At 36.9% G+C, this 22,624-nt stretch overlaps 2 protein-coding genes across 2 annotated transcripts; both read left to right on the plus strand.

Moving 5' to 3' along the window:
• Positions 1-5,901: 5,901 nt before the first annotated feature.
• On the plus strand, positions 5,902-6,843 carry LOC126064121 (olfactory receptor 8K3-like). Its single transcript, XM_049862778.1, has one exon. It carries the CDS (start codon positions 5,902-5,904, stop codon positions 6,841-6,843), a length of 942 nt encoding a protein of 313 aa, XP_049718735.1.
• A 14,525-nt stretch (positions 6,844-21,368) lies between these two features.
• LOC126063745 (olfactory receptor 8K3-like) lies at positions 21,369-22,316 on the plus strand. Its single transcript, XM_049862137.1, has one exon. It carries the CDS (start codon positions 21,369-21,371, stop codon positions 22,314-22,316), a length of 948 nt encoding a protein of 315 aa, XP_049718094.1.
• The last annotated feature ends 308 nt before the right edge of the window (positions 22,317-22,624 follow it).

The following is a 22,624-nucleotide window of genomic DNA, read 5'->3' on the forward strand; positions in this document are numbered from 1 at the left end:
AGAAGTTGCCATCTTTTTACTTTTTTTTTTTTCCTCTACCAGATTGGTATTGATTCCTAAATTGTTATCCTTATCTGCTTAGAAAACAACCCTGGTGGCGTAGCGGTTAAGTGCTACGGCTGCCAACCAATGGGTCGGCAGTTCAAATCCTCCAGGAGCTCCTTGGAAACTCTGTGGGGCAGTTCTACTCTATCCGATAGGGTCGCTATGAGTCAGAGTCGACTCTACGGCACTGGTTTTTTTTGTCTGGGACTCTTGTTTAAAAGATATTTTCTAATTGTTTAAGCATCCTTGCATAAGAAGTTTATTTTATGATGAGTTGGGTTCCTTGCCTTGTTTTTGTTTGGCTGAATTTCCTCAAATTTGGTTAATATGAGTGTGTACTATATTTTGATCAGGATCTATTGTTTGAATTCATCATTTTGATTATTCTATTTGGAAGAAGCAAAAGGAGATAATCCCAAGGTTTGGACTATGCTGTGTTTCTGGTGAGTGAGGTGCGATATGCAGCTTTTTACATATTTGCCATGGTTTCTGGACATAGTTACTCCATATTCCGTATGAATTTTCCATCCACATTTTCTTATCTTTATTCTTTAAACCTTCAAAAATTTCTTAATCAGAAAAAATTAAGTAGATTTTAGATACATGAAGATTGTCTATTAAAAAAAAGGAAACCCTGGTGGCTTAGTGGTTAAGTGCTACAGCTGCTAACCAAAGGGTTGACAGTTTGAATCCACCAGGTGCTCCTTGGAAACTCTGTGGGGCAGTTCTGCTCTGTCCTATAGGGTCGCCATGAGTCGGAATAGACTCAACGGCACTGGGTTTTCGTTTTATTTAAAAAAAAAAAAAAATTCAATCTGAGTTTTAGGTTAGGACCATATGAGGAGGGCATATGATAAATTTCCACCTATGTAGAGACTAGATAAATTACATGAGAAAAAAAATCACTGCTAAAGAGGATATAAAAATGGAAATTTAAAATAGTCTCCATCCCAAGATCAGTTCCAAGTAGCTTCATTGAGTAATTCTATTAAACATTTAAGGAAAAAAAAAATTATCCAATACTATACAAATTCTTCCAGAAAACTGAAGAGGGGGGTATATTGCCATTTCCTCTATGAGGATAGCTATACCCTGATATCAAATACAGTTGAAAACATTAAAAGAAAAGAAAAAAAAGCATATATGTGAAAAAAACTAAAGAATAAAATGGAGAAACTGAGTCTTGCAATAGGTAAAGACTCTAATATACCCAATTAGGTGTTACCCAAGAATGTATGATTGTTTTTTAAATATCAGTTACTGACATTCACCATAATAACAAATTAGAATTGAAAAGCAATGCCATATAAATACATGTAGAAAAAAATTTAAAGCCCTGTATTGTGATAAAATTTTGACCAAACTAACACTAAAGATAATATTTACAGAAAGTGGAAATTATCGTACAATATCACTATTGTTACACACAAGGAAAACTTTGCAGATCATTCAAAAGCAGTTGCTATAGTACATTGACAGGAAACTGCCAGAAATTCAAGGCATATTCAGAAGAGGACGTGGAAAAAGGGATATCATTGCTGATATCAGATGGATCATGGTTGAAAGCAGAGAATACCAGAAAGATGTTTACCTGCATTTCATTGACTATGCAAAGGCATTCGACTGTGTGAATCATAATGAATTATGGATAACACTGCAAAAAGTGGGAATTCTAGAACACTTAATTATTGTGCTCAAGAGGAACTTTTACTTAGACCAAGAGGCAGTTGTTTAACAGAACAAGGGGATACTGCGTGGTTTAAAGTCAAGCAAGGCGTGTGCTAGGGTTGTATCTTTTCACCATACTTATTCAATATGCATGCCGAGAAATATTCTAAGAAGCTGGACTACATGAAAAAGAACAAGGCATCAAGATTGCAGGAAGACTCATTAACAAATGCAAAATGCAGATGACACAATTTTGTTTGCTGAAAGTAAAGAAGAAGTACTTGAGATACTTACTGATGAAGATCAAAGACCACAGCGTTCAGTATGCATTAAACTTCAACATAAAGAAAACAAAAAGATTAAAGCCATCAAGGATTTCATTTTACTTGAATCCACAATGAAAGCCCATGGAAACAGCAGTAAAGGAATCAAATGACAGTTTCCAATGGGAAAATCTTCTGCAAAAGATCTTTTTAAAGTGTTAAAAAGCAAATAGGTCACTTTAAGGACTAAGGTGTGCCTGGCCCAAGCCATAGTGTTTTTACTTGGCCCATATGAATGCTAAAGGTGGACAGTGAATAAAGAAGGCCTTCAGACATGGATAGGACTGGACAATGGGTTGGAGAGGGATGCTGGTAAGGAGTGAGCTTCTCAGATCAGGGGGACACTTAATACTAGATTGGCATCTCCTGCCTGGAGGGGAGATGAGAAGGTAGAGGGAGTTAGAAGCTGGTGAAATGGACACGAAAAGAGAAAGTGGAGGGAGAGAGCGGGCTGTCTCATTAGAGGGAGAATAATTGGGAGTATGTAGCAAAGTGTATATAAGTTTTTGTGTGAGAGACTGACTTGATTTCTAAACTTTCACTTAAAGCACAATAAAAATTATATATAAAAAAAAGAAGGCCCAAGAAAAGTTGATGCCTTTGAATAATGGCGTTGATGAAGAATACTGAATATGCAATGGACTGCCAGAAGAAAGGAAAAAAAACCTATCTTGGAAGAGGTACAACCAAAATGCTTACTAGAAGCAACAATGGCAAGACTTTTAACTCACAAATTTGGACATTATATCAGGAGGGGCCAGTCCCTGGAGAAGGACATCATGCTTCGTAAAGTAGAGGGTCAGTGAAAAAGAGGAAGACCCTCAATGAAAGGGATTGACACAGTGGCTGGAATAATGGGCTCAAGCATAGCAACAATTGTGAGGATGGCACAGGACCTGGCAGTGTTTACTTCTGTTGTACACAGGGTTGCTATGAGTCAGAACCGAATCGATATCACCTAACAACAACAGCAATTATTATTGCATATCAACTGTAAATTTGATGAGTTTCAGACTTCATAAGTTGGTGAAATCTTCAATTTCTTCATCTTCGAATTAGTATTGGGTGTGTAAATTTGAATAATAGTAGTATTAACTGGTATTCCTTGTAGGCTTATGGATATTATCCTATCAGTGACATCATTGTACTTCAGGATAGATCTTGAAATGTTTTGGTTTTTGACAATGAGTGCAAAGCCATTCCTTTTCAACTTGTCATTACTGGCATAGTATACCATATGATTGTCCGGTTCAAAACAGACCAATATACTAGTGCATTTCAACTCACTTAGACCTAGGATATCCATCTTTACATGTTCCATTTCATTTTTTAAGGTTTCTAATTTCTAAGGTTCATACTTTGCACATTCCATGTACTGATTATTATTAGATGTTTGCAGTTGTTGCTTTTCTTTTTGAGTCATGCCAATAAAATAGAATGTATTAATCTAATAAAATAAGGAGAAGTCTTAAAGAGACAATTTCCAATAAAAGGAGTTGGATTGACTAATGTCTGTCCCTGAAGTAATTATATGTATATAGAAAAAAACACAAAGAAACAGTATATCATATATATGAAATGTATTAATTTTATTCCATGTAAAAACATTACTGAAATGGGGGAATATCAAGTGGTCTGTCCTAAAAGTAAAATATTTTAACCCAGATCCCTTGGTGGGACAAATTGAAAGTTAACTGAGAATAAATGAATAAACATGTCTAAAAGAAACTAACTCCCTGGCAAGAATTCAAATTGTTTAGAAAATTAACAGACACTGTAGATGTTTTGTTAAGCTTTCAAGTGCTTCAGACATAATTAACACATTGCTTGGTATCTCCTCAGGGAGAGGCTTAAAGGCCGAGAGAATGGTATAAGTTGTTCTCACTATGCCATGTTAAGAAGTGCATGGGATGTTAAAACAGATTCATTACAGGAAAAAGGTAGATTTTTTTTTTTTTTGTAGTGCCATGTTTTACTAATAACTGGAATGCTTTAGTGACATTTTGAGGCTCCACTTTTCATACCCAGTAACCCAGTGCTGTCGAGTCGATTCTATAGGTGGGAAAATATTAAGAAATTTGATTGAGTTCTTGATATGTTTTGTGTGAGATGAATGTGGACTTCATGTACTCACTTTTATAATACAATTTAATGCTATGAAGTTTAATTTCTGCATTCGTTTGCTAATAGTCTACTCAGAGGCTGCTCTGCTCATGGTATTGGGAATAGATACATGATAGATAAATAGATATGTAGATTGATAAATAGAAAAGTAGATAGATGATGTATAGATTGATTGATTGATTGGTAGGTAGGCAGATGCACATACGTACTTATGAAGTAGTGATGATCATGATGTTTTAAAGCTACAGTTCTGTTATATCAACCAGCAGGGCTATTCTTGTATTTTAAAACATCTCTGGTATATTCAGATACATTTTTTAAAGATTATACTGAAATTTATCTGTGATATCACATGGCACATAGGAATTCCAATGTTTAATGGGACATAGTTCATGTTCAAAAAGTTCCTCAGTAATTTTCAGTAATTCACATATATGTCATAACCAGTATATTTTCTTTTCTCTTATGCTATGGTGTCATACAGTGATTTTTGAAAATTTTTTTCATAAAAAGTAGAGGATTCTTTTGTCCAAGAGGGAGTTTATGACATCAATTTTTCATTATTTGTTGTGATTTCCTCATAAAGCCTCAGTTTCTTCATGAGAAAAAAATATGTATATCTGATTTGTTAGAAAAAGCTTAGAATGTGTCAGTTACAATACAAATGCCCAACTGGAGGAGAAAGCATTTTAAGTAGACCAAAAAAGAAAGTAATCTAAAGAATGGCGCTGTTAGACACTTTAGTCATAGAATGGGTGTTATGGACTATGGGGTTGGGGTCAGTTACAAGGATAACATCTTAATGAACCTATTCATCATGAATATGGTAACAAAGAACTTAAGCCACAGTCCAGAAGAATTTACATATAAATATCTTAAAAATCAAAACAATTAACAACAATAAAAACAATTTCAAATAATTACTGTCTATATCCAAAAAAGGTAGATAATGGTGATAGATAGATAGATAGATGATAGATACATAGACAGAAGGAAAGACAGACAGACAGATAGACAAATAGTCCCAGGCAAACACTACTTTATTTTCAAGTATCGTAGACACGTTGAAGAACTTAATTCTCATTCATGCTTCCTAATAACCCTGCACAAAAGTGTTGGAATATGATTTTTCAGGTGGGAATAAATAGGTTCATATAACACATGTTATTAGCCCAAAGTATCTCTTTGTATGTACTACAAATGGAGGTATAGCAGAGGTTGCAACTATAGACATAAATCTCTAGGGATGTTTTCATGTATAAAGACAAATAATCCCAATTGTCATCAATCATATATATGTGTGTATATACATATACATATATATCCAAAATCTGCCTAGTTTGTTGACTGTTCCATCCTGGACGATCTATAATCATGAGTTTTCATAATGTAATGTTTTGAAATAGAGAATGCAAAATGTTTAGATGCATTTTTTTAGGTATATGAAAAAGACAAATGTTTTAAGAAGAGTACAATAAATATCCATGTACCTTACATGTAAATGTTTAACATAATATTCATTTTTGTTTCATCTATCAATGAATCAATCAATCTATTTAACATATATATGTGTGTATGTGTTTGCAAAGTTCGTGGAAGTTGTATATGTATTCAAATATCCTAAAATGAAAACTTTGAATTTACATTATACGTACTGGCTTTGTATACTAAAAACCTACCAGGTGATACTACATAAAAGCTATTGATGATGCTGATGTCTCTATCTACAATAGGTTTCTAGATGGACAAACATAATCTAACAGTGCTGAATGAGTTCATTCTGATGGGAATCACAGACCGCCCAGAGCTGCAGGCGCCATTGTTCGGGCTGTTCCTCATCATCTACACCATCTCAGTGGTGGGCAACTTGGGCATCATCATCCTCACCAAGATAAACTCCAAGCTACAAACCCCCATGTACTTCTTTCTCAGACACCTGGCTATCTCTGATCTTGGCTATTCAACAGCTGTGGGACCCAAAATGTTGGTAAATTTTGTTGTGGATGAAAACACAATCTCCTATTATTTTTGTGCTATACAGCTAGCTTTCTTTATTGTGTTTATAATTAGTGAATTTTTTATTCTGTCAGCAATGTCCTATGACCGCTATGTGGCCATCTGCAACCCTCTGCTCTACACAGTCATCATGTCACAGAGGACGTGTTGGGTGTTGGTTTCAATCACCTATCTCTACAGCACATTTGTTTCTCCTATCATCACCATAAAGATTTTTAATTTATCCTTCTGTGGCTACAGTGTCATCAGGCATTTCTACTGTGACGGTCTCCCCTTGGTATCTTTGCTCTGTTCAAACACAGTTAAAATCAAGTTGATCATTCTTGCCTTAGCAACTTTTGATTTGATTTCATCCCTCCTAACAGTTCTTGTTTCTTACATACTGATCGTTGTAGCCATTCTCAGGATGAACTCAGCTGAGGGCAGGCACAAAGCTTTCTCCACCTGTGGATCCCACCTGACTGTGGTGGTACTGTTCTATGGGACTTTAATCTTCATGTACGTGCAGCCCAAATCCAGTCATTCCTTTGACACTGATAAAGTGGCTTCCATATTTTACACCTTGGTTATTCCCATGTTGAATCCCTTGATCTATAGTTTGAGGAATAAAGATGTAAAATATGCCTTACATAGGACTTTAGGACAATTATGCAATTTATTTTCTTAAAGGTTACTATACTATATGATTCATAAATTATGTCATGGGCTTTCAACTTTTTTTCTGTGTGCCTCCAGAGGGAATAGCAAGCCCAAATGCACAGAAAAGCTAAACATATATTTCTGCCTTGCCTTTTACCACTCTGCTAAGAGCTGTAAGTAGATGAATAAACAGAACAGTAAAAGGTATTGCCTTCATTGAGCAGGAATGATGCACTGTAAGCATAATAATTAAGAAATTTTATAGAGTATTAGAATGTGCTAGGGGGTGATAGATTTTTAAAAAATCAAAGAAGATTAGTGAATATAATGAGTAAAAAAAAATATTGAGTAGAACAGTGAAATTGTAGTAGATACCGGATGAGTTCCAAGTATCTGGTGTTTTCCTCATCTTGTAGAAAAAAAATGTAGAAAGTATGTGCGTGTGTCTGTATGACTGCACAGGCACACCTTCTGTTTTATCGCTCATTCTCTGCTAATTCTGGCTAATTCTGATTGGAAGAAGGCTCAGTGCAGTGGGAGGATAGGAAATACCCAGCCATCTGAATTTGCTCAAATGTCTGCTCTCTGAACCTTGAAATTCCTCTCTTTCATCATAGGTGCCTTTACTTTCATATGTGAACCCACAGAACATGATTGCTTTGTTACTATTTGTTATTATATTGTAATATTAATATAAAGAGTAACGAAATAAAGTTATTATGTTCAAGAGGATCATCTCAGTATCTGGTTTTTGTCCAAAGCAGCTCATTTTTTCTCTGTCGGTGGTTATATGAGTTAAGATAAATTTACTGAGGCCAGCCATAGAAACGTCCAGATGTTTTCATTTTTTCTGTCCCAGATTGATATTGCTTCCTGATTGTGTGTTTTGTCTCATAAATTGTTATCCTTATCTCTCCAGAAGACAATAATTACCCTTGTTTAGAAGTCATTTTCTAATTATATATCCTTGCATAAGAGGTCTGTACAAGAAGGGATTTGATATATTTCCATGTATGTAGGCACTTGAAAACACATGAGAAAAATATAGTTTATAAAGAGGATATCAAAATGGAAATTTAAATTTAAAATTCACCCCCTTCCCAACCAGTCCAAGTTGCTTGATTGAGAAATTCTTTTAAGTGTTTGGGGGGGGGGGAATTAGCTAATTCTACACAAACTTTCCACAAAACCTAAGAGAAGTGTGTATTTGCATTTTTATATGAGGGTAGCTTTACCCTGGTATCAAACTCAGACAAAGGCATTAAGAGAAAACAACAGAACACATGTGTGAAAAATCTAAGGGGAAATTTAAGAAATTGAGCCCGGTGATATGTAAAGGTAATAGCACACCAAATTAGGTGTGCCCCAGGAATGCATTGTTAGTTTTACATTAAATTATCAATTAATAACATTCACCATAATTACAAATTGGAAATGGCAAACAATGTCATATAAATAGTTGTAGAGAAATAGTTTTAAAAATCCCAATAATTGTGATAAAACTTTGACCAAATTAATATTAAAATGGAGCTTCCTCAAACTGATAGAGGGCACCCATGAACAACCTACAGTTACCATTATACGTGGTTTGAAAGACCAAATACATTCCCGGTAAAACCAGCACCAAAACAAGTAAATTTACTCTTTCCAAATCTATTCCACATTTTGGTGGATGTTCTAGGAAAGACAGTATGTCAATTAAAAACATAAATAAATAAATAGAAAGGATCTAGGTTGGAAAAGAAGAAGGGAAACTTTATTAATAGATGACTTTTTTAATGTAAAAAATCTAATAGAGTCTGCGATACAGTTATAGGACTAAAACGTTAACATTTATTGATAAATTTACTTTCAGCTTATTAGTATTTTTTTTATTTAAAGGCTGTTTGGATATTAAGTGGGTTTTCAATGATTCTATAGATACATTTGGGAATTTAATCAGTATAATACCAAAAGCAAAATCCGTAAGAAGTGTGACCACATGAAATGTTAAAACTTATCCTCTTTAAAAGACATTAGTATAAAAACAAGTTATATCCTGGGACATAACATTTTCAAATAATACAACTCATAAATGGCCTGTGACCATAATATAAAGTCTCCCCCCCACTTCCGCCACCCCGTTGCCATCAAGTTGATTCCAACTCATAGCAACCCAATTTAAAAGAGTAGAACTGCCCCACAGGGTTTTTAAGGAGCAACTGGCGGACTTGAACTGCCAACCATTTGGTTAGTCACCAGTTCTTTAACCACGTACCAGGACTCCATAATATATACAAAGAGACGTCTCAAAACTCAAAAAAAGAAAAGAAACAGTCCACAAAAATTACCATAAAAATGAACATTCACTTATCCAAAGGACACATACAGTTGGTAAACTAAGCACCTAAAAATGTTCAGTTCATTATTCTTCAGTGAATTTCAGGTTAAAACCCTAATGACAGGTCTCTATACATCTATTAGAATATCAGCTGTTTGGTATATGTGTGGAGGAAATGGAGCATTCATAAACTGTTAGTGGAAAATTAAAACGGTGCAAATACTTTAACAAACAATTTGTTTTAAGCATCAGGGTCTTAAAAAGATGAATACAGTATTACCATAAAATTTAGCCGTTTTATTCATATCTATCCAAGAGAAACGACACACTTTTCCTTATAAGGAAATATACACAAATATCCATAACAACTGTATTTGTGATAATCAAAAACTAGAATCAAACTGAATGCCCATCTTCCTGAGGACGGATAAACCGTGGTCTATTCACGCAAGTTACCACCACTCGGTAATAAACCGCTGGAATATTGTTACACGCAAGTATACGGATGAAAAGCACAAATTGATAGTTGGACTTTGTCAAAATTAAAACAACCCACACTTAGACATTCATCCCAGAGGAATGAAAACTTATGCTCATGCAAAAACCCTTACACAAATGTTCCCAGAAACATTACTTATACTAGCTAAAAACTGGTAACAACTCAAAATGTCCTTCTGTGGGTGAATGAATGAATCCAGCTTTACTAAATCCAGACATGAAATAACACTCAGCAGTAAAAAAAAGAACGAATTATTGATGCACACAGCAGTGGGGATGGACCTCAATTGAATCCCAGAAAGTGAAAAAAGTCCATCACAAAAGATTGGTGTTGTTAACTGCCACTGAGTGACCCCAACTCATGGCGACCTCATGTAAAGCAGAACAAAACGTTGCCTGGATCTGTGCTATCCTCACCCTGTAGGACAGAGTAGAACCGCCCCACAGAGTTTCACTATTATGGGAATGTGTGAATCCCTTGTTGCAGCCACTATGTCAATCCATCTCATGAAGTGCTTCCCGTATTCTCTTTGGCCCTCTACTTCACCGAATATGACGTTCTCCTCCAGCAACTGGTCTTTCCTGATGACATGCCTGAAGAAAGAAAGCCAGACAATGTTCTGTTGGAGGCAACAAAATATATACCACTGAAGAATTTTTGTTTTCTTAGCTGTCTTTGAGTCATCTGTGACTCATAGCGGCCTATAGTACAGAGTATAAATGCCCAATAGGGTTGCCTAGGCTGTAATCTTTATGAGTGAAGATGACCAGGCCTCTTCTCCCCAGAATGGCTTCTGGGTTCAAACAGGCACCCTTTCAGTTAGCAGTGAGTGTTTGAACATCCCACCACAAGAGAGCCTTCCATTAAAGAATAACAACAACAAAAAAAAGACCGTTGCTGTAGAGTGGATTATGATTCATAGCGACACTACAGTGCAGGGTATAACTGCCCCATAGAGTTTCCAAGGAGTGCCTGGTGGATTTGAACTGCCAACCTTTCAGTTAGCAGCTGTAGCACTTACCCACTATGCCCCCAGGTTTCCCTATTAAAGAACAGGAAAAAAAAAGAAAAGGATACATTACAAGTATTTACAATGACAAAATGCAGCAAAAAGATTTATAGCACAGTAAATACGTATTCATAGTGAAACATTACACACAAAATATCACACTTTGCGAGGGTGTGTTGATATGGTACAGTATTATGTCAAGCACAGCAGAACATGTATCAAGGTGAGAAAGATGTTTTGAAATGAGGATTGGAAACAATGAAAAACAAAAAATACTGAAATATAATGATGGAAAATAAAACAAACAGGCAAAAGATCTCAAAAGACAGATAATGGCAATTAATTGTGAAATGAGAACCAAGGCTAAGGTTTCTGTTCCCCAGGTTAAAAAAAAAACCAAAAAACCCTGAACAAATAGCAATAACAACAGCAAACAAGTAAGTGACACCTCACATATGCACAATGAATTAATTTTATTGAACTTAAATCTTTTAAATAACACGATAAGAAAGTGTTTAAGCCCTACTTCATATTGTCATCCATTTGAAGAGACCACTGCAGAAATGGGGAATATTGATAGTTTTGTTTTATAGACACAACATATTAATCCAGATCCCTTGGTGGTAAAAATGGAAAGTTAGCAAGGAATAAAATGTAAGAATACATGAAATAGAAAAACACAAGTGTGCATACACACTTCCTGAAGAAAAACTTGCTCATTGGTGAATACAAATTTTCCTGGAGAATTAACAGACAGCCCCCAGGTATTTTGTCAAGCTTTCCAATGCTTCAGGAACCAACAACAAATTGCTTGCCATCTCCTCAGGGAGAATCTCCAAGGCTGAAAAAAAAGGCTTTAAATTGTTCTCACCATGCCATGTTAAGAAGCACATGGGCGAGTCAAGACAGAGCCTTCATTACAGGTAAAAAGATAGACTGTTTCCATATTTTACCAAAATCCAGAAGGTTTCAGTGACACTTGCAGGGTCCTACCTTTATTCAATGGCAAATTCATCACAAAATATCAGGATTTCAGATTCACTTCTATGTGCATTCTCCCTCCTTTTTTTTCATATTATTTTTTTCAAATATTCTCACTTTGTTTCAGAGACTGAGTGCTCGTAAGCATCTTTGAAACATTGTCATTATATGGCTCAAGAAAACACTACATACTAGATATTTGAGAGCTATTTGCCAGCAACATAAACACATTGAAGTATTTATTTCTAATTTATCTATTCAACAATCCTGAAAGGATGTGGTCATTTTGAAGATGTGGATAAAGAGATTAAATATCTTATTTAATAACCTACAGTGGAGGCATAACAGAGCCTATAGAATTAGTCAGCGTTCAAACTTTTCAGGAGGTAGCATATAATCAGGGACTGATAGTACTGAATGAAGAATTCTAAGCTGCACTGAAGGCATTGGAAAAAACAAGGCTCCAGGAATTGACAAATATCAATTGAGATGTTTCAACAAACGGAGGCAGCCCCGGAAGTGCTCACTTGACTATACCAAGAAATTTGGAGGACAGCTACCTCGCCAACTGACTAGAGGAGATCTGTATTTATGGCTATTCCCAAGAAAGGTGATCCAACCAAATATGGAAATTATAGAACAATATCATTACTATCATATGCAAGCAAAATTTTGCTGAAGATCATTCAATAATGGCTATAATGGTATATCAACAGGGAACTGCCAGAAATTCAGGCTGGATTCAGAAGAAGACGTGGAACCAAGGATATCATTGCTGATGTCTGGTTGAAAGCAGAGAATACCAGAAAGATGTTTACCTGTGTTTTATTGACAATGCAAAGGCATTCAACTGTGTGGATCATATTAAATTATGGATAACATTGCGAAGAATGGGAATTCCAGAACATTTAATTGTGCTCATGAGAAACCTGTACATAGATTAGGAGGTGGTTGTTCGGACAGAACAAGGGAATACTGAGTGGTTTAAAGTCAGGAAAGTGTGTCAGGGTTGTATCCTTTCACCATACCTATTCAAACTGTATGCTGAACAAATACTCCGAGAAGCCGAACTATATGAAAAAGAACAGGGCATCAGGATTGGAGGAAGACTCATTAACAACCTGCATTATGCAGATGACACAATGTTGCTTGCTGAAAATGAAGAGGACTTGAAGCACTTACTAATGAAGATCAAAGACCACAGTCATCAGTATGAATTGCACCTCAACATAAAGAAAACAAAAATCCCCACAACTGGACCAATAAGTCACATCATGATAAACGGAGAAAAGATTGAAGTTGTCAAGGATTTCATTTTACTTGGATCCACAATCAACAGCCATGGAAGCAGCAGTCAAGAAATCAAAAGATGCATTGCATTGGGTAAATCTGCTGCAAAGGACCTCTTTAAAGTGTGGAAGAGCAAAGATGTCACCTTGAAGACTACAGTCTGCCTGACCCAAGCCATGGTATTTTCTATTGCATCATATGCATGTGAAAGCTGGACAATGAATAAGGAAGACCGAAGAAGAATTGACACCTTTGAATTGTGGTGTTGGCAAAGAATATTGAATATACCATGATCTATCAAAAGAATGAACAAATCTGTCTTGGAAGAAGTACAGCCAAAATGCTGATCAGTCCCTGGAGAAGGACATCGTGCTTGCTAAAGTAGAGGGTCAGCGGATAAGAGGAAGACCCTCAATGAGATGGATTGACAAAGCAACTGTAACAACGGGCTCAAGCATAACAACAATTGTAAGGCTGCCTCAGGACCAGGCAGTGTTTTGCTCTGTGGTACCTAGGGTCTCTATGAGTCCGAACCGACTTGACGGCACCTAACAACAGCAACAACATACCTGCATGTGTCTATCACCGGCGATATTTCCCTGTATAAAGGCAAATAATCGCCACCAGGATCTTGTAGATTTTCCTTGTGTTCAATACCTGTCAAGTGTACTGTTTCACTCTATCTCCTGTGGCGCAAGGGCTTTCATAGGACTATGTTTTGAAGCAAGGCATATTAAACATTTCCGTACATTTTGGGAATTTTCACTTTAGAATTTTTATAATGTGATTATCATGTGTATTATAATTTTTTAATCTGGTTATGTAGTTGTCATCACAAGACATTAGTAATCATTCATATACCTAACACTTAAAATTTTTAAATTTCTTTATTTTTAATTCCTCTATGTACTTGTATGTGTGTGTGTGTGTGTGTGTGTATCTTTATGCATATCTAAATTGGAGCCCTGGTGGCACAGTGGTTAAGAGCTCTATGGCTGCTAACCAAAAGGTCGGCAGTTTGAATCTAACAGTTGCTCCTTGGAAACCCTGTGGTGCAGTTCTACTCCGTTCTGTAGGGTCGCTATAAGTTGGAATCCACTCAATGGCAACAGGTTTTTATATTTAAATGTTTATGTATAAGTATGTATATATCTATATCAGAGTTTCTCAACTTCAACCCACTTGACATTTTGGGCTGGAAATTTTGTCATTGTGGGGAGTTGTCCAGCACATACTAGAATGTTTAGCAACATCCCAGGCCTCTATGAGATAGTAATACTACCCTTCTCCTAGTTGTGACATCCAAAATGTCCCAGACATTGACAAATGTTCTTTAGGAGCAAATTTTTCCAATTTATAAACAATTTGCTCTCTCTTTCTCTCCCTCTTTCATCTCTCCCTATCCCTTTCCCTCCACCTCTATCTCTATGTGTTGTTGTTGTTAGGTTCCGTGGAGTCAGTTGTGGGAGATTGGTTTACCTTCAAATACTTACATTGGAAATCTGGATTTATCTTATTCAGTATACTGGCTTTGTATAATGAAAATCTACCAGATAATACTGCAAAAGAATATTTGACTATGCTGATGTCTCTATCCAGAATAGGATTCCTGATGGACCAAGATGGACAAAGACAATCTAACTGTGTTGAATGAATTCATTCTGACGGGAATCACAGACCGCCCTGAGCTGCAGGCTCCATTGTTTGGGCTGTTCCCCATCATCTACATGATCTCAGTGGTGGGCAACTTGGGTATCATCATCCTCACCAAGATGGACTCCAAGCTACAAACTCCCATGTACTTTTTTCTCAGACACCTGGCTATCACTGATCTTGGTTATTCAACAGCCGTGGGACCCAAAATGTTGGTAAATTTTGTTGTGGATGAAAATACAATCTCTTATTATTTTTGTGCTGCACAGCTAGCTTTTTTTTATTTTGTTCATAAATGGTGAAATTTTTATTCTGTCAGTAATGTCTTATGACTGCTATGAGGCCATCTGTAACCCTCTGCTCTACACAGTTATCATGTCACAAAGGACATGTTGGGTGCTGATGGCAATCGTCTACCTCCACAGCACATTTGTTTCTCTTCTGGTCACCATAAAAATTTCTAATTTATCCTTCTGTGGTCACAATGTCATCAGGCATCTCTACTGTGACATTCTTCCCTTGTTATCTTTGCTCTGCTCAAACACACATGAAATTGAATTGATCATTCTTATTTTAGCAGCTTTTGATTTTATTTCATCCCTCCTAATTGTTCTTCTTTCTTACATAGTCATAATTGTATCCATTCTCAGACTGAGCTCAGCCAAGGGCAGGCACAAGTCCCTCTCCACCTGTGGATCCCACCTGACTGTGGTGGTAGTGTTCTATGGGACTTTAATCTTTATGTATGTGCAGCCCAAGTCCAGTCATTCCTTTGACGGTGATAAAGTGGCTTCCATATTTTACACCCTGGTGATCCCCATGTTGAATCCCTTGATCTATGGTTTAAGGAATAATGATGTGAAATATGCCTTACATAGGACTTTGGGACAATTATGCAATATATTTTCTCAAGGTTCACTATACTGTATCATTCATACAAATTACATTATGGGCTTTAAACTTTTTTCTGTGTGCCTACAGAGGGGATAGCAAGCACAAAAGCACAGATAACATTTCATATTGCCTTCTATCACTCACTCTACTAAGGCTGTAAGAAGATTAATAAATGCAACTGTCCAAAGTGTTGCCTTCCTTGAGCTGGAGTGATGCATTATAAGCATAATAATTAAGAAATTTTATAGTATATTAGAATGTCTAGGCAGTAATAGATTTAAAAAGAATTAAAGATGAGGAGTGAATAAGCTGATTCGGATAGGGAAACAGTAGTAGATACAAGAAGAGTTTGAAGTTTCCAGTATTTTCTTCATGCAGTAGAAAAAATGTGTAGAAAGTGTGTTTGTGTGTGTGCAAGTGTGTATGTATGCATGCACATGGCCTGTTTGCACAAGCGTGTGCAAACCTTCTGTTATAGTGGTCATACCATGCCCTGCCCTCGTGTGTCTAATTCTAATTGCAAGAAAGCTCAGGGCTGCAAGATGATGCGAAGTACTCAGTCATCTGAATTTGCTCAAATGTCTGCGTTCTAAACCTTGAAATCCCTCTTTCATCATCAGGGCCTTTACTTTCATATTTGAGTACTCAGAGTCTGTTTACTTTGTTAGTATTATTATTATCTTGTAATAGTAATAGAGCAGTAACAAAATACAGTTAGCGTATTCAACAGGATCAGCTCAGTATCTGGTTTTATCTGAATCAACTTACTTTGTCTGTGTCAGTGGATACACCAGGTAAGATAAATTCATTGAGCTCAACCATAGGTGTCTCCAGATGTTTACATTTTTTCCCATACTGGATTGATATTGCTTCCTAATTGCTGATTTTGTCTCATAGACTGTTTTTGTCTACAAAAAATCTACTATGCTCTACATAGGGCATGGAAAAAAATGTGCAGTGTCATTTCTACAGCCGTGTATAACATATGGTTCCTATAAACTACGTCGTGAACTTCAAGCCTTGTCTGTGTGCCTCCACATCATTCATATGAATTACTTGATGGGCTTTAAACTTTATTCTGAGTGCCGCCAGATGGGACAGCCAGCACAAAAGCAAAGCTAAGTTCAACATATATTTCTACGTCACTTTACTGAGAGCTCTAAATAGATAATAACTAAAACAATGAGAAATGCTGCCTTTCTTGAGCAGAGAGATGAATTATAAGCATAATAAGTAAGAAATTTTATAGTATGTTAGAATGTGCTGGGGGTGATAGATTTTAAGAAAATGAAAAGGAATATGCTGAGTGGGATAGGGAAACCAGTAGATACAGGTAGAGTTCCAACTATCTGGTGTTTTCCTAGCCCAGTAAAAAAAAAAAAAAAAAAAAACAGTAGAAAGGGTGTGTGTGTGTGTGTGTGTGCCAGCACATCTGTTTTGAGCTCATTCTCTGCCCTGGGGTGGGTAATTCTGATTGGAAGAAGGCTGAGCCGGGTGGGATGATTTGAAGTACTCGGTCATCTGAATTTGCTCAAATCTCCACTTTCTAAACCTTGAAATCCCTCTCTCTCTCTCTTTTTTTTTTTATCAGTGCCTTTACTTTCATATATGAGCCCTTAGAGTCTGTTTACTTTGTTATTATTTTTATTATTATTTTATTGTAATAAGAATATAAACAATTACTAAACAAAGTTATTATATTCAACAGGGACAGCCTGGTATCCATTTTCTCCAAATCAGCTATTTTTGTCTGTATCAGTGTATATACCAGTTAAGATAAATTTATTGAGGTCAGCCACAGGAGTTTCCAGGTTTTTACCTTTTTTTTCCTTTACCACATTGATATTGGTTCCTAATTTCATGTTTTTGTCACATAGATTGTTATCTTTCTCTCTAGAAAACAATATTTTTGTGTAGAAGATATTTTCTAATTGTTTATCTACCCTTTCTTATATAAGAGTTCTAATGAAAGTGTAGTAAATCCATACATGAAACAATACTCAGCAATAAAAAAGAACACATTAATGATTCACACAAAAGTGTGAATGGACCTCTGTAGAATGATCTAAGGTGAAAAAACCCATCAGAAAAGATTGTTGTTAGCTGCCACTGCGTAGACTCCAACACATAGCGACCTCATGGAAAACAAAACAAAATGTTGCCTAGCCCTACGCTATCCTCATGATCATTGGTATGTTTGAGCCCCTTTCTGTGGCGACTGGGTCAATCCATCTCATGGAGGGCTTCCCCCATTCTCGTTGGCCATTTACATCATCAAATATGACGTTCTCCTCCAGCAGCTTATCTTTCTGGATAACATGTTCAAAGCAAGAAAGTGGACAATGTTCTCTTGGAGACAACAAAATATCTACCATTAAGGAATTTTTGTTTTGTTAGGTGCCTTTGAGTCAATTGCAACACATTGCAACCTATAAGACAGAGAAGAACTGCCCTATAGCGTTGTCTAGCCTGTAATCTTTAAGGGTGCTGATGGCCAGGTCTTTTTTGCTCATAATGGCTTGACGGTTCACACTGCCAACTTTTCAGTTAACGGTGGGTGTTTGTACATTACACCAAAAGAGCGCCGTCCATTAAAGAAAAGACAGGTGAAATATATACGTGCATATAAACCATAACCAAACTTGCTGCCGACGAGTCGATGCTGATTCATAGTGGCCGTATAGGGAGAGTGGAATTGCCCCATAGAGTTTCCAAGGAGCGCCTGGTAGATTTAAACTGCTGACCTTCTGGTTAGCAATCGTAGCACTTAACCACTACGCCACCAGGGCTTCCATATATATATATACAGAGAGACAGAGAGAAATATAATAAAGGAAAATAAAACAAACAAGCAAAAGACCTAAACTGACAGGTGATGTCAACTGAGTAAAAAATGAGAAGCAAAGGTAACATTTCTGTTCCTGAGGTCAACAAGAAACCAAAACAAAACAAAGAAACAAAAAAAACCCTGAACAATAGCAGTAACGGCGACAATAACAACAGCAAACAAGGAAGTGATACTCACATACGTACATTATTTTATTCTTTTTAAGTATTTTAAATAATGTAATAAAAAAGCATATAAGCACTTCATTTTGTCATCCATTTGAAGAGACTACTGTGGAAATGGGAAATATTGATAGCCTTGATTTATAGATATAATATTTTATTCCAAATCCCTGTGTGGTTAAAATGGTACATTAGCAAAAAGTAAAATGTAAGAATGTATGAAATAGATAAATACAAATATGCATAAACACTGTAGGAAAAAAAAAAAACAAAAACTTGCTTGCTGGTGAAAAAAAGTCATCCTGGACATTTAACAGACAACTCCCAGGTATTTTGTTAAGCTTTCAAATGCTTCAGGGACAATCAACAAATTGCTTGGCATCTCCTCAGGGAATATCACCAAAGATGAAAAACAATCCATAAATGCTTCTCACGATGCCATGTTAAGCAACACATGTGGGAGTCAAGACAGAGGCTTCATTGCAGGTAAGAAGATAAGACTGTTTCCAAGTTTTATCAATAACCAGAATGTTTCAGTGACATTTGCAGGATCCCACCTTTATTCAATGGCAACCAAACCCAATGCCACCAAGTTGATACAGACTCATGGTGACCCTATAGGACAGAGTAGAACTGTCTCATAGAGTTTCCAAGGAGCACTTCGTGGATTTGAACAGCTGACCTTTTGGTTAGCAGCCATAGCTTTTAACCACTAAGCCACCAGGCTTTCCATTCAATGGCGAAGTTGATGCAAAATAATAGGATTTCTGATTCAGCTCTGTGTGCATTCTACTCTTCAGTAGTTCTTGAAACTAGGGTCTCTCCCTCCTCTTTTTCTTCATATTATTTTTTTCAAATATTCTCAATTTGTTTCAGAGGTTATATGCTTATAAGCATCTTTGAAACATTATTATTATGTGGCTAAATAATATTTTTACTTTATATAAATAATTAAATGAATAAAAGACAACGGACAAAAAAACCAGTCAGAATCAGTTCTGGCTCATACCGGCCCATGTGTGTCAGAGAACTGCGCCCCACAGAGTTGTCAATGGCCGAGGCCTTTCAGAACTAGATCTTTCTTCCAAGGAGTCTCTGAGTGAACCCTGTTTTCTTCTGTTGCTGGTGGGGTTTCTGTGATCAGTACCGACTCCATGGCACCTAACAACAACAGCTATTAAGATTACTGGGGATCATTAAATATTGTAATGAATCACAGATTATTTTAAATAACTGCAATAATATTTAACTTGTATATCAACCTGTTCAGTTAGTATTCTCTCTCTCTCTTTCTCAATCTGTCTCTCATTTTCAGGAGCCCCTTCAAGGAAAACCGATTTAAGTGGATTTGACAAATTTATTTTCTTTGGGATAGATAGGTATCACTGAGTTGTGTGGTGTTCCTTTTGGTCTGTATGATTACTATAGTGGGAAGCTCTTGGATGTTTACATTAACCAGAACAATACCTAATCTATCACATATTTTCAACTGATTCTTTCACATCTTAGTCTGTATGAATGCCACAACCTACAATTCCATGGTGTTCAACCTTTGCAACTGCATGTGGTACTTCTGCCTCGCTCCTTTGTATCATCTTGGAATGTTTTTCCCAGGAATGTAATGAAGCACTCAATAAGCAAATGCATCACTCAAATGTTAGCTTAAGAAAGAGGTTTTAATTTATTTAAAAAAAAAGAAGGGGGGAAAAAAAAAGAAAAAGTCCAGTAGTGGGGCCTGATGGCTCTCATCGATTCAGTAGCTCAGCAAAATCAAAGTTAATATATTTGCCAGTTCCTTGACCTTAAATTAAATTCCCCCAAAATTGAAGCACACACATCAACAAAGTTCAGGAAGCAGAAGACAATGGGGAGTAAATTTTATCCTCACTGCCCTCCTTTTTTAAGGAAGTAACATCAATCCTATATTTATTTTTCTAAAAAGGTGGCTGAACTTCTCAAGGCAGGAGCTCACAAATCCTGTGGACCTGCCCCTTTGTCCAGCCACTGGCCTAAGGGGTTCACTGACTTGCAGTGCCCTTCATACTGCCTAGACCTGTGTGGGCCAATTCAACACCACATGTCCTTATTAGCATAAAAAGCAGGGCATATTCCTGAAGCCAAATTTCAACTGCAGGAGCCAAGGGGGAGCTGCAGATTTGTGATATTTGACACCATTCTGCCTCTTAAGCAGGGGCCTCGCCCACCCACACAAGGGGTCTGAGGGCTGGCTGCTCCACCCACTCCATCTAGCCACCCATGACAGGCATATGAAAACAAGTGGTGCCTCCTAGTCCCTCCAGCCAACAGCACTGGATTCCCAAGAACAGGCTGCAATACCCCTGCCCACCCCACTGCCCACGTAGACATATGCCTACACCTACACCTACGTCATTTTCTATATCTATATCTACATCTACATTTACATCTATATCTATATGTGTATCTATATCAGGGGTTCTCAACTACTTCCTTAGTTATATTTTGGGCTAGAAATTTTATCATTGTGTGGAGTTACCCTGTATACAGTAGAATGTTTAGTAACATCCCAGGTTTCCATTAGATACCAGTAGTACCCATCTCCTACTTGTGACATCCAGAGTGTTCCAGGCATTTACAAATATTCTTTCGGGAGCAGATATTCCCCAACTGATACCTAGTTAGCTTTCTCTTTCTCTCCCTATTCTGTCCCTTTCTGTCTCCCTGTGCCTCTATCTTTACGTACCTATGCTTTGTTTAAGGGAGGTGGGTTTGCTTTCAAATACCTACATTGGAAAGTTTGTATTTATCTTATTCATTTAGTGTATTGCCTTTGTATACTAAAAATCTACCAGATGATACCACATAAAGCCTAATGACTATGCTGATGTCTCTCCAGAATAGGTTTCCTGATAGACCTAGATGGGCAAACAAAATCTAACAGTGCTGAATGAGTTCATTCTGACGGGAATCACAGACCGCCCAGAGCTGCAGGCTCCATTGTTCGGGCTGTTCCTCATCATCTACACGATCTCAGTGGTGGGCAACTTGGGCATCATCATCCTCACCAAGATGGACTCCAGGCTACAAACTCCCATGTACTTTTTTCTCAGATACCTGGCTGTAACTGATCTTGGTTATTCAACAGCCGTGGGACCCAAAATGCTAGTCAATTTTGTTGTGGATGAAAATAAAATCTCCTTTTATTTTTGTGCTATACAGCTAGCTTTGTTTCTCATGTTCATCATTAGTGAATTTTTCATTCTGTCAGCAATGTCTTATGATTGCTATGTGGCCATCTGTCACCCTCTGCTCTACACAGTCATCATGTCACAAAGGGTGTGTTGGGTGCTGGTGGCAATTCCCTACCTGTACAGCACATTTGTTTCTCTTCTGGTCACTCTAAAGATTTTTAATTTATCCTTCTGTGGCTACAATGTCATCAGTCTTTTCTACTGTGACTGTCTCCCCTTAGTATCTTTGCTCTGCTCAAACACACATGAAATTGAATTGATCATTCTCATTGCAGCATGTATTGATTTGATTTCATCCCTTCTAATAGTTCTTGTTTCTTACCTGCTTGTTTTTGTAGCCATTCTCAGGATGAACTCAGCTGAGGGCAGGCACAAGGCCTTCTCCACTTGTGGATCCCACCTGACCGTGGTAGTAGTGTTCTATGGGACTTTAGTCTTTATGTATGTGCAGCCCAAGTCCAGTCATTCCTCTGACGGTGATAAAGTGGCTTCCATATTTTACACCCTGGTTATTCTCATGTTGAATCCCTTGATTTACAGTTTGAGGAACAAAGATGTGACATATGCCCTATGTAGCACATGGAAAAAAATATGCAATATCTTTTTTACAGTTTGACACATCATATGGTTCATATAAATTAAGTCATGGGCTTCAAGTCTTGTCTGTATGCCTTCATAAGTTACAATGAGCGCAAATACATCCCGCATGTATTGATAAATTTCCTTCTATGTGTTAGTCACTCTTCTAAATGCATTGATGAAGAAAAGAGTAAACAAAAGAGCAAAAATGTTTTCCTTCCTTGAAGGGAAGAAGTGGATCCCAAACAATAATTAGGTAAATTTTATAGTACAGAAGAATGTGTTGGGGTCCTGTTGGCACAGTGGTTAAAGCGTTTGGCTGCTAACTGAAAGGTCACCAGTTCG

Source organism: Elephas maximus, chromosome 20 (genome assembly GCF_024166365.1).
Source record: "Elephas maximus indicus isolate mEleMax1 chromosome 20, mEleMax1 primary haplotype, whole genome shotgun sequence".
NCBI classification, from domain to species: domain Eukaryota; kingdom Metazoa; phylum Chordata; class Mammalia; order Proboscidea; family Elephantidae; genus Elephas; species Elephas maximus.